Here is an 11,799-nt window from a genome sequence, read left to right as displayed (position 1 = left end):
CGCCCTGTGTGCTCCAGCCACGCGGGCACAATGCACCCTTGTGTGCCACGGCCCCTGAGTGAGAGGGTTTCTCACCAGAGCAAAGCTGCCACCAAACAGGGAAAGAATGAAGGGCGTACCCCCTGTTCTAAGTCAAGAAAAGGGAAAGGCTTATTTAATGAGCACCTGCTGTGTGCCAAGCACTTTCCCATGTCAGTGCTCATAGTTCTAAGTTCTGAATCGCACAGCAAGAAAAATGGGTTCTTGGCTCCCTTGTGGGTCATCTCATTTGTTAGCTGAAATGATTCATGTCTGCCAAAGGGTGTGGAAGCTGCCTCTCAGGGAGCAGGTAAGGACAGGCCCAGAGCCAGGTCACAGCTTCAGCCTTAGGCTCTGGAGGACAAGGGGTAGGAATGGGAAAAGGGAAGCCCGATTCATCCTAGTTGGATGCGCAACGGGCTTTCCGGGTGGAAGGAGGTATGTTCTACCCGGGATGGCGGCCCAAGGATGGAGAGGCCTCTGTTAGGCAGGTCCGTCGCGCTCTGGTCCTCGCCAAGGTCGGGGCACAGGGTGCCGAGCCCGTCAGCATTCCTCTGGGGCCAGGCCAACAAAGGTAACCTAAGAACCTCGCTGAGCAACCACCGTCCTGGCCAGGAGCCTCCTCCGTGCCCCTTTGGAGGTGCTGTATTTTTCCATTCTGGGAAATTCTTCAAACTCAGGTGACTCACTGGCTCTTTCTTGTGCACAACCGTGAATGAGTGTTGTTCCTCTTCGCCCTACCTGAGCCTGGTCTCCTCTCTCTTCTCTCTCTTGTAAGGCCAACCTGAGCCTGGTCATACCTGGCCACATCATCTCAGAGCGATCCCGGAGTCAGTTTACCTGAGGCTCCTGACCTTCATTCTTGCTGGTCAGCGTGATTTTGAGAGCATGGAGTTCTCCCTGAGATAGGGTTACCAGATTTAGCAAATAAATACAGGGCTCCTGGTTAAATGTGAAATACTGAATATCAGTTTGGTATAAATATGTCCCAAATAGCACATCGTTCAATTACCTGACAACTCTACCCTGGGGGTATTTAGATGCCATCCATTATCCTAGAGAAGAGGTTGACAAACTCCTTCTGTGGTGGGCCAGAGAGTAAATATTTTAGCCTTTCTACGCCGCATGGTCTCTGCTTCACCTGCAGTGCTGTCATATAGCACCAAAGCAGCTGTAGATAATATGCAAATGAATGGGCATAGCTGTGTTCTAGCAAATTTTGTTTATACACACTGACCTTTATATTTTATAGAATTTTCACACGTCATTAAACATTCTTTCTTTTTTTTTAATAAAGTATGTTTTTTTTTTTTTTAAGATTTTATTTATTTATTTTTAGAGAGGGAAGGGGCGGGGGAGAGAGAGAGAGACATCAATGTGCGGTTGCTGAGGGTTCTGGCCTGCAACCCAGGCATGTACCCTGGCTGGGAATCGAACCTGGGACACTTTGGTTCCCAGCCCACGTTCAATCCACTGAGCTATGCCAGCCAGGGCCAAATATTCTTTCCATTTCTTTCACAACCATTTAAAAATGTAACAACCATTCCTAACTCAGAGGCGACACAAGAACATGTAGTAAGCTAGATTTGGCCCCTGGGTCAAAGTATACCCACCTCTGACTTAAAGCAGAAGAATCACACTTGTCTGAATGCAGATCACCGGAGGATTTACACAAATACACACTGGTAGGTCCCACTGCCAGAGTTTTCTGATTCAGCAGGTCTGGGGCAGCGCCTGGCTAACACGTTCCCCGTTCCCCGGCTGATGCTGACATTGCTGATCTGGGACCACGCTTTGGGAACTCCACCGCCCCACCCCCTCCCTGAGGACAGCCTTTCTATCTGGGGTATTTGAGAACCTCCAAAGCCTTAGGAATGATTTTCTTAGGATCACAGGCTGTATCTTTATTAATGGACCTTCATTCTCAATAAGAATTTCTCTGTGCAGTTGCTACTGAAATTTTCTCTCTTAGCTTGCTTTGGGACAGAGCTGAAATGAGAGTTTCTAGTGCATCTGGTTTTTTAAAAATAGCCCTCTCACTGATTATTGAAAATGATACATTGAAAATCTTTTATTTTGGAATAATTTTAGATTTGCAGAAAAGCTGAAAAGAGGGTATAGAGAGTATCCACATATTCCTCACTCACTTTTCCTTAATGGTAACATCTTATAATACATTCACCAAGATAAAGAAACAACATTAGCACAATGCTATTAACTAACCCCTAGAATTTATCTGGGTTTGAACTGTTTTTCCACTAATGCCCTTTTTCTGCCCCAGGATTGCAACCAGGATATCACATTATATGCAGTTGTCATGTAACCTTAGATTTTTCTGGTCTGTAACAGTTTCTCATTGTTTCCTTATTTTTGCACAGCCCTGACAGTTTTGAAGAGTACTGTACAGGTCAGGTATTTTGTAGAATGTTGCTCAGTTTGATTTGTTTCATGGTGTCGTTATCATTAGTCTGGGTTTATGGGTTTTCTGGAAAAATACTACAGAAGTCTAGTTGCCTTCTCTTCACATCCTGTTGGGGGTACCTATCAACATAATTCTCACGGATAATGTTAACTTCGATCTATTGGTTAAGGTAGTTTTTACCAGGTTTCTCCCCTGTGAGGTTATTATTTTTCCCTTTCTACACTTAACTCTTTGGAGATTGGCATATAACTACAGCTAACCCTCATGTGCTAAGGGGAAAGTGACGCTTCACTTTCTGGAGGGGGAAGTAGCTACATAAAATGCTATAATGACAATTAGTCTCTTCTATTTACTTATTTATTCAACATTCATGCCCTGGCTGGTGTGGCTCAGTGGATTGAGCACCGGCCTGGGAGCCAAAAGGTCACCAGTTCAATTCCCAGTCTGGGCATATGCCTGAGTTGCTGGCCACATCCCCAGTTGGGGGCATGTGAAAGGCAGCTGATCGATGTTTTGAGTATCTCTTGTACATTGATGTTTCTCTCCCTCTCTTTCTCCCTCCCTTCTCCTCTCTCCAAAACTAAGTAAATAAAATCTTTTTAAAACTTCATATCAGCATGGGCTTATGTTTGTTTATCTTATACTTCAGGCTATAAATTCACTACTATGTTATGAGTTATATTGCTCAAATAGTTCTAGTTTTGGCTATTGGGAGCACTTGCAGGTGGCTCCCGTGTCTAATATACAGGGGTGGACAAAAGTAGGTTTAGTTATTCATATGGAAAAAGACACGCAGGTTATGATGATTACAATAGCTTTATTAACGCTTTTACGGACTCAGAACTGTAAACCAACTTTTGCCCACCCCGTACATCTATTTCAGTCATTTAATTGTCTGTCTCCCCCACGATAAGTAAAGCTCCCCCAAAGACTGTCTATTTATTATTGATGTATCCTTCGTGCCTATGACAGACCATGCCACATAACAGGCACTCAGTAACTAACTGTATGAATAAACCATTGATTAAAAAAAAAAGTTTACCTCCTCGGAAGATACCAGGGTTGTTACGAGCATTTATGAGATAATACATTGAAAGAACTTGCAACACATACTGACTGAATTACTTTTTTCTGCCAGCTTTACTGCGGTGCAATTGACCGGTTCACTCTTCATCTAGGATGCTTCCTCCTTGGCTGAGCCCCAGGAGAGGGGTCAAGGGATCTGGAACTCGTTCTCCCAGAGGAGTTCCCCGTTTCTCAACAATTCAAGACAAGGCTAACTGGTCTTTCAGCACAGAGGATAAATAGGCTAAGCAGGAGCGGCCGAGTCCTAACTTTGACCAAGTTTCTCCCTTCTGGTCCTCACTCCCCAGCACGTAGCTCGGGAGGGATTTCAACAGCCACAGCCGCCTCTGCTCTCTCAGCAACAGCCGCCTCTGCCACTTCAGCAACCGCCGCCTCTCCTAGCTAGGCTGACTCCACCATCACAGGGGAGGAAAAGTCCCTATTGCACAGGAAACCGGGGTGCGAAAGTGGGGCGGGGGGGTGTCAGCGCTTTCGCAGCAGGTGCGTTGGGTCGCGTCCCATCGCGATAGACTGGCGAGATCCGCACTGGCCCTTTAACAGCCCTTTCCCGGGGGCTTGCCCCGCGCGTGCGCAGTGTGGTTCTGCGCTTGTCATCATGGCGACGCGGGGCCATGTGCAGGACCCTAACGACAGGCGCCTCCGGCCCATTTACGGTGAGTGCCTGTGGCCAGCCTGGTCGCCGGCCGGAAGCGCCGAGGGCTGCCGAGCCCCGGGCAAAGGCCCAGGACGGGCGCTGAGGGTCCGGGAGCCGGGCTCGTGGGCGTCGGGGGCGGGCCGCGCGGGGCCGCTAGGCCGCAGCCACGGGCCTCGCGTAGGCGCCGGCGGCGCTTCCTGAGCCCTGAGGTGGCAGCGGCGCCGTCGGGGCAGCGGCAGGTCGGCAGCGCCGGCCGGTGTGAGGCACTTCCTCTCGCTGTGACCTGCGCTCCCCGTAGCCTGCGTCGTTAGGGCCACACCGAGGGAGACTCGACGTCTCCCCGCAGGTGGAAGCTGACTCCGGCGGCAGGGTGGAACACCCTCTTCGAGGGAGGATGCCGCACTGAAGACTTTTCGCTTACGGGAGCGGAGCCTGGGGGGGTTGTCTGATCGGGTGTGCTGGGTGCACGCGGAGAAACGGAGGTCTAAAGCGGGGAAGGGGCTGACGCAAGGTCACCCGGAGCGAGGCAGGAGCAGGCCGGTGTTCGAGGCTCCCAATTCAGAGCTTTTTAGTGGAGAAACAGCTGCTCTGGGCACACGTGGGAGGCGCGGGGCAGGGGGCCTTGGAGCCAGGATAGCGGTGAAGAGACTGGGGTCGCTCACGACGGAGGGACTTGTGCAGGACCGCTGCAAGGGCATTTCTTGTCTGGTTTTCTCTGCAGCGTGCCTTCGCGTGCTCAGTGGACCTCCCGCCGCCCCTAACGCTTATCTCAGCCCACAGTTTTAAGACCTTGATGTCATCCTGCCACCCTGGTTGTGAAAAGTCACAGATTTGAGTCAGGAAGGAAACACCTTTTCAATAACGGATAAGTGCTGTAATTAGACAGTGGTTCCTTTTGCATTTCTTTTCCTCTCAGATGGTTGTGTGGTCCTGGTCTGTCTCAGTTTATGGCTAGGAAAGCTTGAAGGTCAGTGGTTTTTGTAAAATGAGACCTTGTGTTGGTAGCGTGATAACGTTACTAAATGGAGACTTCTCCTCATGGCTGAGATTATTTAAATTTCTTTTTTCTTTCCCTGGCACAATTGGACCTGCCTTCTTTAAAAAAAAATAAAAGTTATTGATTGATTTTAGAGAAAGAAAGAGAAAGAGAAACGATTTTTTGTTGTTGTTGTTCCACTTAGTTATGTATTCATTGGTTGATTCTTGTATGTGTCCTGACTGGGGATCGAACCTGGAACCCTGGTGTACTGGGAGGACCCTCTAACGGAGCTACCTGGCCAGATCTGGTCCTCCTTTTATTTTGTAACTTGTGCGATGCTTTGCTTTCACATCTCATGTGATTCTAACAACCCTGTGAGATGGGTAATAATACCTAATGTGTATGGACAGTAAATTATGTCCGTCCCTGTCCTTGGCTTTTTATGTGGGTTATCTCATTTAATCCTCACATATTCTCTGGAGGTGATTGTTTTTCCCCCAATCCCTCTTTCCCCCCTTTTTCATAAAGGAGGAGATTGGGTTTATTGGTGCGTTAATTTGTGTGAAGTCATTCAGCTGACTGCCCCAGGCTCACCCTCTTAACCGCTGTGCTAGAAACCACTTTGCTTTGAGCCGAAGATACTGAGTTGCCTAAGGCCACACAGGTGCCGAGTGGCAGAGATAAGACTCTAATTTCCACTTCCCAGAGCTGCATCCTCATCTGCTCTCCAGCACATTTTCAGAGAGCGGGGATGAAATATGCAAGGAGGGCGTGGGGGGTGGGGGGGGTGTGGTGGGGAGTAGGGGGGTGGAGGGTAAGCACTGAATCCATGGTTTACGGTATGTGGCTCATTACAGTTCTGTGCCGCAGCTGCCTGCAGATTTTTGTTCTTTTTTAACTAAAAAGATTCAAAAGCTTTTTTTGATGTATAGTCATCTTTATTATAATGCATAAATTATAATACATTAGAAAGGAATATCTTCAATAAAAGACATGTACGTTCTCATGGGCTTCAGTTTTTCTGTTCATTGAGTTTTGTAGTTAGAAAACACTTTGAGAATGATGAGGAAGGCCAAGTAACAATCTGAGTTTCATTATGACAGTTTTCCACCTCAGGCATTCTGAAATGGTCCCTGGGTCTTCCAGGTCCAAGGACCATACTGTCTTAATAACCCTGCCCTGTACTCAGTGCCTTCTGCAGTTCCTTATAAATTTCAGTGGGCCACCTGGCCAATGGAACATTCTATTACTCCACTGGTTCTTAATACAGATCTGGGGCTATGTCTGAGAATTTGCACTCTGCCCCCCATTCCGTTTTTACGCTAAAGGGCAGTTACTTATCTTCCAAAAATAGTATTACGACTAACTTTACCAACTCTCCACGCCAAATAAAAGACCCAAAAGCATTGTCAACAACCAAAAAGTTAGGTGAGATTCCTCTTCTCTCCCCAAATCAAGTTATGTAGAATCTTTTCTTTCTTTCTTTCTTTTTTTTTTTTTAAGATTTTATTTATCCATCTTTAGAGAGAGGGGAAGAGAAAGAGAAAGAGAAAGAGAGGGAGAGAAGCATTATTGTGTGGTTGCCTATTGCACACCTCCTACGGGGGACCTGGCCGGCAACCCAAGCCTGCGCCCGGACTGGGAATCAAAACAGTGACCATTTGGTTCACAGGCCGGCACTCAATCCACTGAGCCACACCAGCCAGGGTGTTATTTAGAATCTTCAATGAGGGCAAATGACATGGACGCACAGCAAAAGTCTTCTCCCAACAGCAAGTTTTAATACTTTTGAGAATAGTTGTATTTCTAAAATTGTTCTTGAGGACCAAAAAAAATGCCTTTGGTGCCCCGTAAGTCATTTAGAATTAATAGTGTTTTGAACTATTCAAGAAGAAAAACCTCGTTCATTGCACATTGCTAAATATCAGGATGTGTTAACCAGAGGTCATGTTCTCAAAAGTGAAGCCAGAATTAGTAGCTTTTGTTACAGTTCCATGGGAAGAAGATTAGAAAACACTCTTTAGGAATTCCAAAGCAATTAATATAAACTGGCTGGAATAGGAAAAGAAAGGGTACAGAGTATCCTTGACCTCAGCACTTTTGACTTTAAAAAAAAATTTGTATATTGATTTTATTGCAAGAGAGGCAGAGAGGGAAAGATGGAGAGAGAGAGAGAGAGAGAGAGAGAGAGAGAAGCACCAGTTTGCCGTTCCACTTATTTATGCATTCATTGGGTGATTCTTGTATGTGCCCAACCAGGATCAAACCTGCAATCTTGTTGTATCAGATGACCTTCTAACCAACTGAACTGCCTGGCTAGGGCAGTATTTTTGACTTTTGACCTCCAGACTTTGGTACAGCCTCTCCTTTAAGTTTAAATACATTAGTAGCACTATCGTTCCTTGAATTCAGACACTCATTAGTGGACCAGTGAACAAGATCACTCGTGGTGGTACTGGCCCACCAGCCGGAAGTTCAAGGAATGTCGGCATTGAGTTAGCTTAGTTGCATGCTGACTGTCCTAATGGGTAGGTAAGATTGTTGTGACAGTAGTGAACTAAAGGCCAAAGATTAGCTTGCTGAGAGCTGGGATTTGGACACAGGCATTGTCGCTGGAGAGTCCAGCCCTAAAAAAGATTTTATTTATTTTTAGAAGTGAGGGAGAAAGAGAGGGAGAGAAACAAATCATCAGTTGGTTGCCTTGGGGCACCACAACCCTTGGCATATGCCCTGACTGGGGATTGAACCTGCGACCTTTTGTTTTGCATCCTTTTGTTTAGCAGGGTGACGCTCAACCAGGTGAGCCATGGTGGTCAGGGTGTACAGTATTTTTTTGTATTGCCAAGGCTTTAGGATTTTACTGCTGTTTAGCCCATCTTCAGCTCTTGTTGAATATTGTTTGGGGTAGCAGTGGGCAGGGCTGTAAGGGTGAATAATTGTGAAATTGTGGTGGGGTGAGATATGAGGGATTGAAATTCTGTTTTCAGTGGCTAGAAGATAGTATTTCTGGGCAGAAAAATGATTAGTTGAAACATCTTCAGAGTGCATCTCATTACTCATAATTTGGTAAGTTTGGGTATTGCATTTTTGGTTTTTGAAAATCACCCATGACTTTGCTAGAACACTTCCTTTATTATTAATTCTCCTTTTGCTAAAATGATTCTCTTGTGCTATGTGGTTCTCAACAGATTTTTTAAAAATATATTTCTTTTTAGACAGAGGAAGGGAGAGAGAAAGAGAAGTAGAGAAACATCAGTGTGTGGTTACCTCTCGTGCACCCCACACTGGGGACCTGGCCCACAACCCAGGCATGTGCCCTGACTGGGAATTGAACCAGCGACCTTTTGGTTTGCAGTCCCGCACTCAATCCACTGAGCCACACCAACCAGGGCTTAACAGATTTTGTACTGTCAAGTGACTTGGTGGGTACCAGGGCTTTCTCCTACCATTATTAATTAAAAAAATTTTTTAGTGGTTGGGGGAAGGAGGGGTGGAAGTGATAGTCAGAATACAGGAATTGCTGGGACAGCAATTGCAAAATAGAAATAGAGAAGTTTGAAAGAAAAAATATTTCCAGAGGCTTTAGAACACACACACACACACACACAGCCTGCGTGGGGATTGAACTTGCAGCGTAGGTATGTGCCCTCATCAGAAACGGAACCCACAACCTTTGGTGTACAGAACTATGCTCCAACCGAGCCACCCAGCCAGAGCTCAACAGATTTCTAAACTGATAGTATACCTAATCATTGTGTTAAGGACTTTGAAGGAAGAGTATAGGTCGCCATGAGAGCATAGGATATGGGCATCTCGGCTGTTGGGGACAAGTCCAGAAAAGGTTCCCTGTGGAAGTAACCTTTTACACTGAGCATGAAAGAAGAGCAGAGGCTGGCCAGGCGATGAAGCAGGCAGAGAGATGGAGAGAGGGAGTGTGCAAAAGGAGCTTGTTTCACTTGGGGACCTAAGAGGTGGACTCACTCAGACCTCTGAAATCCATTTTAAGGATTTGGAAATTTATTTTACAGACAGTGGGAAGCACTGAAGATTTTCAACTAGAGAAATGGGATAATCAAGCTTGCGTTTTAAAAGATAGCTCTGAATATTGTGGGGGAGAAATAGGGTTAGGGTTAGCAGACAGCTCCATTTTGCTGTACCCTCACATGGTTGATTTTTTAAAAGATTTTAATTATTTATCTTTAGAGAGGGGAAGGGAGAAAGAGGGAGAGAAACATCAATGTGTGGTTGCCTCTCACACGCCCCCTACTGGGGACTTGACTTGGCCTGCAACCCAGGCATGTGCCCTGACTGGGAATCAAACCAGTGACACTTTGGTTCGCGGGCTGGCATTCAGTCCACTGAGGCACACCAGCCAGGGCAGGTTGATATTTTTTATTACTTTATAAATGTTATGTGAATGAAGAGTCAAGATATAACTCTTTTATTCACCCCCCCCCCACCCACCCATCAACCAACTTATATCCCTAACTAGGGCTCCTTCAAAAATAGAAATTCCTGAGTTGCTACTGGTAACCTCAGACTCATATTTATTGCCTTCCAAATGAGCTTTAGATACCCCCAGAGTCTTCTGACTCCAGCCTTCAGTGTTGCAGTTGCAGATTATCAGGAAGAAAGCTGATTTGTCCAGCTTGGATCGAATGTCCATCTCATTGGGCTATAATTACATGGACTAGACATGGCCATCCGGTCCTACCTCTTCAGCAGAGGCAATAGAAACCATTTCCAGAGAAGAGGGCATGGGTAGGTAGAACAGTAATTTCAGAGCCTTGTCAACTACAGAGGGAAAAAAGTTCAGTATCCTTGTAGTCCTGAGCTCGGGCTTGATGCGTCTCTGGGCAGATCCTAAGGTACGGCATCTTACAAAGATGTGTACTTTTGGAAAAGACTTAAAGATATGCTCTGTAAACCTGGAATCTTGTAGGACTGAGTCAGAAGTAATTCAGAACTGACTTCAGCGTGAGACCAGCATCGGGTCTTTGGGAAGAGGTATAATTTACTGAGCTGGAGTGTCTCTGTCGCATTCTGTACAGGACAAGTGAAGGCCTATTGGCTGAGCTAAGGATTTAAGAAAACAGGTATTAGGTATTTGGGGTATTCAGGCCAAGATTGAATGTGTTTGGAGTTCTTCAATCTCAGTCTCTCTACCAGAATATTAAATCTTTGATCTTCCTTTGTAAATTATAGTTACCTCCAGAGTAAGGCTTCTTTTTAATGTTTTTACCTAGTATTACTGGTGCTCATCAATATTAAGTTAATTGAAGACTAAAGAAATGAAACTCATGCGTTCATGTGGCTGTCAAAAGTTTTAGTAAAGTATTTGTTGGGAAAAAAATTGAAACTGTTAGGTAAAATGATAGTTTTTATTATTTAGGACACTTTGGGCCATCAGAGCCATAGATTATTTTGAATTGTTTGTGCCTTCTTTGTCCCTCTGCTGATTTGGGACCTAGGTGAGCAATGAGGAACCAGCAGGGGTAGTGGATTCGTGAACTGGTCTGTGTTCAGGTATCTTTCTGTATTTAGAATCAACAACTACCACCCTGTTTCCCAGTTATAGCACTTCTCATTTTCCTTCTCTGGAAATGAATCTTTGCTTTTGTTACTTTTAAATTTAAATTTATTAATTTATTTATAAATTTAAAATTTATTAAATTTATTTATTAATAGACTTTTTTAGATTTTATTTATTTATTTTTAGAGAAGGAATGGAGTGGGGGGGAGAGAGAGACAGAGACAGAGACATCAATGTGTGGTTGCTGGGGGTCATGGCCTGCAACCCAGGCATGTACCCTGACTGGGAATCGAACCTGTGACACTTTGGTTCGCAGCCCGTGCTCAATCCACTGAGCTACGCCAGCCAGGGCAACTTTATTTTTAAGAGCAGAAAAATGAACAGAAAATACAGAGAGTTCCTGTACATCCCCACACTGTTCCCCTTTTCCCCCAGTTTCTTCCTATTAACATACCTACTAGTGTGTTACATTTGTTACATAGTTTACTAGTTTATATTAGAGTTCATTCTTTGTATTGTACATTTTATGAGTTTTGACAAATGTATGATAGCATGTATCCATCATCACAGTATCATACAGAATAGTTTCACTGCCTAAAAATCTCCTGTGCTTCACCTGTCCATCCCTCTTCCAGGCTCCTGGCAACCACTTATTTTCTACTCTGTATATTTTTTGCCTTTCCAGAATGTCACAAAGTTGGAATCAGATAATAGGTGGCTTTTTTCCGATTGCCTTTTTTCACTTAGCAATATGTATTTACGTTCCTCCGTGTTTTTCTTTTTATCAAATATTTTGTTTATTTATTTTTAGAGAGAGGAGAAGGGAGGGAGAAGGGGAGGGAGAGAAACATTGATGTGTGAGACATACATCAATAGGTTGTCAGTCAGTTGCCTCTTGCACACGTCCAACTGGGGACCTGGCCCACAGCCCAGGCCTGTGCTCTGACTGGGAATCGAACCAGTGACCTTTTGGTTAGTGGGCAGGCACTCGGTCCACTGAGCCACATCAGCAAGGGCCTCCATGTTTTTATGTTGCATGATAGCTCACTTACTGTTATCCCCAGTAATGTTCCATTGAATGGATGTATCTCTGTTTGTTTATCCATTAGCCTATTGGAGGGCATCTT

General features: G+C 45.2%; 1 protein-coding gene across 1 annotated transcript in view; it reads left to right on the top strand.

The window, feature by feature from the left end:
- The first annotated feature begins 3,705 nt into the window (after window positions 1–3,705).
- Window positions 3,706–11,799, top strand: part of NAA25 (N-alpha-acetyltransferase 25, NatB auxiliary subunit) — a 57,309-nt gene continuing 49,215 nt past the window's right edge. The window contains 1 exon segment of the mRNA XM_028528130.2: window positions 3,706–4,179. Within this exon segment, the coding sequence (XP_028383931.1) occupies window positions 4,122–4,179 (58 nt within the window). The 5' untranslated portion in view covers window positions 3,706–4,121.

This window comes from Phyllostomus discolor, chromosome 13, assembly GCF_004126475.2.
Source record: "Phyllostomus discolor isolate MPI-MPIP mPhyDis1 chromosome 13, mPhyDis1.pri.v3, whole genome shotgun sequence".
Taxonomy (NCBI): domain Eukaryota; kingdom Metazoa; phylum Chordata; class Mammalia; order Chiroptera; family Phyllostomidae; genus Phyllostomus; species Phyllostomus discolor.
Note: the sequence above shows the minus strand (reverse complement) of the source record. Positions and strands in the feature narration are given on the sequence as shown.